The 3,576-nt window shown below is 57.5% G+C and overlaps 1 protein-coding gene across 1 annotated transcript; it reads left to right on the forward strand.

Moving 5' to 3' along the window:
* Nucleotides 1-930: 930 nt before the first annotated feature.
* On the forward strand, nucleotides 931-1,813 carry LOC116523405 (filamin-C-like; the record flags this gene model as incomplete). Its single annotated transcript, XM_032238508.1, has 1 exon — nucleotides 931-1,813. A coding segment is annotated over exon 1 (367 nt), but the record flags the coding sequence as incomplete, so codon positions are not given.
* Between the last annotated feature and the right edge of the window lie 1,763 nt (nucleotides 1,814-3,576).

Here is a 3,576-nt window from a genome sequence, read left to right on the forward strand (position 1 = left end):
GAAGGCCCGGGGAAGGGGACAAAAACGCCAGACCCAGCCTGAACATCTGGCTGACTGTGACCAACCCCGAGAACGGAAATTGATAAGACTTTTTGGCTGACTGCGCTGCTTTAAGTTTTCAACACCCAGCTCAGGCTGCTGCCGGCTGCTTCCTCTGCAGTGTGTGGAGCGCTGTGCAACACACACACACACACACACACACACACACACACACACACACACTGTGTGTGCTGACACGTTTGGAAAACTCTTCAACCAACCTTTTAACCACTCAGGTCAAGCCTGAAAACTTAGAAATGACTCGTCAATCAACCATCCGGTCAGGAGTTGGTGGGGAGGTTTTCCAACTGGTTTTTGCAGGGCTTCTTTGGGTGGGCTCCCTTGGCAGGAACCCCCTCCCCGCTCCCTCCCCCTTGGAAAGCCCCAGAGGGTGCCTCCAACCCTCTTTGCATCCCCCCCCCTCCTCAACCCTCTTCCCTCCATCTGCAAAGACCCGGCACGCTTTTTCCATCCCCACGCCAAGAAAATTGAGTCCCCAACCTTCCTTTCGTGGAGGGTGGAAATTAAAAATAGCAGCTGATATACCCCTGGCGTTCCGGCCTGCGGAAGGGGAGGGGGTGGGCAGCCAGAGAGGGAGGGGGCGCGTGGAGGGAGGGTTTTTTGCTCCGGGTGGAGCCAATCCCCTCCGCTTGCTATCCATAGCGGCCAATCCCGAGCGCTGGGATTATCTAGCCGGGCGGGGGGCGCGTTGCAAACTTCGCCCCATCATCCCTTACTTGTCGATGGGTCCCGGGGCGCGCAGGCATTCCTCGCGGTCCTTCCTCCTGACGTGGGGCGAAGGGGCGGGGGTGTTGGGGAGGGGGTTGACGAGGGGCTGGCGGAGCCTTTTAAAACACCCCTCCTTCGTCCCGGACCTTCCACTTTGGAAGGACCCAAGCGAAGTCCGGACGCCCCCTTCCCGACGCTCGCCTGCGCCTTCGGCCGGGGGAAACGAAAAAGCAAAACCAAGCCGAGCCCAAAGTCCAGAGGGGACCCCCCTTGCTCGCCCCCTCCTCTTCAGAGACCCGAAGACAAAGAGGAACCCAGCCACCCACCCACCTAACCGGCTGCTGAAATCCCTGCGCCTTTTTTCGCCAACAGTTTTGTTTGCGGGAGAGTTTGGTGCGTAACGAAGTTTCTGCCGGGTTTCCGCCAGCGGGAGAGGCAAGAAAGTGGACCCCCACCACCACCACTCCCCCACGCCAGCCAGCAGCCAGCCAGGCCAAGGGGCTGACCGCTTTCACTTTTGAGCACTTTCACTCTTAAGCCGGGCAATTTCCATCCCGTCTCCGTTGCCTCTTCGCGTTTCTTCTTCTTCTTCTCCGCTTTCCCGCAGCAAGTTCGGATCGCGCGCAAGCCCCGGGATTGCCGGAACCCCTCCGCCCCACCCACCCACCCCCCGCCGCCATGAACAGCAACAGCTACTACGAGCAGCCCCCCCAGGGCTACCAGCAGCCGGGCGAGGAACCCCAACAAGAGGAGATGCCGGCCACGGAGAAGGACCTGGCCGAAGACGCGCCCTGGAAGAAGATCCAGCAGAACACTTTCACCCGCTGGTGCAACGAGCACCTGAAGTGCATGCACAAGCGCATCGGCGACCTGCAGAAGGACCTGAGCGACGGGCTGAAGCTCATCGGCCTCCTGGAGGTGCTCAGCCAGAAGAAGATGTACCGCAAGTACCACGCGCGCCCCAACTTCAGGCAGATGAAGCTGGAGAACGTCTCGGTGGCGCTGGAGTTCCTGGACCGGGAGCACATCAAGCTGGTCTCCATCGGTGAGTCTCTCCGCACCCTCCGAGGGATTGGGGAGGGGCGAGGGGGGGGCGGCGGCGGGAAGCACCGTTGGCTTCAGTCCCTGTCTCCAGGCTGGGGTGGGTCAGAGGGGCAGATGGGCAGGAGGGCCGGGAGCGAGGAAGGAGGGATGGTAGAGGAAGGAGGAGAGGTGGCCAAGACAGGAGGGTCACTGAGGCCAGAATGGCCAACTTATCACGGTTTGCCATGGCCATTTAGCCACAACAATTCAGTATAGTCAATTTGCCAAGGCCAACTCAACATGGCCAACTCACTATGGCCAGCTCACTATGGCCAACTCACTATGGCCAACTCAACATGCCCAACTCACTACGGCCAACTCAACATGGCCAACTCAACATGGCCAACTTACGATGGCCAACTCAACATGACCAATTCACGATGGCCAACTTAACATGGCCAACTCAACATGGCCAACTCAACATGGCAAACTCAACATGGCAAACTCAATATGGCAAACTCAACATGGCCAACTCACGATGGCCAACTCAACATGGCCAACTCACGATGGCCAACTCACGATGGCCAACTCAACATGGCCAACTCGCCACAGGACGACTCGCTGCGGAACAATTCAACAATTCAATTTAACTATTTAAAACAATTTTTAAAATGTTTTAATTTTGGTCGTTCACGTGTCCTTTCAGCTCTCCCCTTGCACCGATTTTACTCCACCCCTTCTTTGATATAAGTGTGATTCTCGTCCCGTGGCGGGTTGACTGCAGTAACTTGTTCTAGAGCCCACTGAGCCGCCCAGGAAGGGGCAGTGATGGGGGGGCAGGGACCTCGGCGACCGCTGTCTGGGTTGTGTAGGTGTGGATGTGTGTGCAGCCAGCTCAGTGAGAAGCAGTGTGGTGCCAGCTCAGGGGGTATCGATGTGATTGGGGAGGTGGGGGTTTCTGGAGGGTTTGATTGGGGGAGATGTGTGGGTGCCCACCCAGACTGCCCCTCCCCTGCTGACCTGAAGGGGGTCCCGGCTTCAGCTGGTTGTGTGAAGAGGGCCTGCCTTAGGATGGGGCTGGGTGGGGGCTTGTGTGGGTATGTGAGGTTGTGTAGAAGGATCAATGAGAGATCCAGCTCAGGAAGTGTTAATGCAGTGTTTCTCAATCATGGCGACTTGAAGTCCTGTGGACTTCAACTCCCAGAATCCCCCAGCCAGCACAGCTGGCTGGGGAATTCTGGGAGTTGAAGTCCACAGGACTTCAAGTCTCCAAGATTGAGAAACACTGTGTTAATGTGATGTGATTGGGGGGGGGGGTTGTTGTGTGGCCATTGTGGGTGCCATCCTGGCCTGCCCCTCCCCTGCTGACCTGGAATGGACCTATATTTCCTATCAACCCAGGTTTAATTGGTTGTGTGAAGGCGGCCTACTCAGAAAGGGGGACTGCCCTGGGGTGGGTGGGTGGGTCAGGGGTGCTCGCCGGACCAATGGTGTGATTGGACGGGGTAATCCTTGACTCACAGTGCTTCATTCAGTGACCATTTGAAGTTACAACAGCACTGAAACTACCGTCGTTCATACTTACGACCGTGGCAGCTTCCCCCCCCCCCCGGGTGACGTGACCCAAATTCAGACTCTTGGCACAACCGACTCATATTTATGACGCTTGTAGCGTCTCTGGGGGGTGAGTCACGCGATCCCCTTTTGCGACCTTCCGATGGGCAACGTCCATGGGGTGGGGTGGGGAAGCCAGATTCACTTAACGACCGTGTGACTCATTTTAAC

This window comes from Thamnophis elegans, unplaced genomic scaffold (assembly GCF_009769535.1).
Source record: "Thamnophis elegans isolate rThaEle1 unplaced genomic scaffold, rThaEle1.pri scaffold_260_arrow_ctg1, whole genome shotgun sequence".
Lineage (NCBI taxonomy): Eukaryota > Metazoa > Chordata > Lepidosauria > Squamata > Colubridae > Thamnophis > Thamnophis elegans.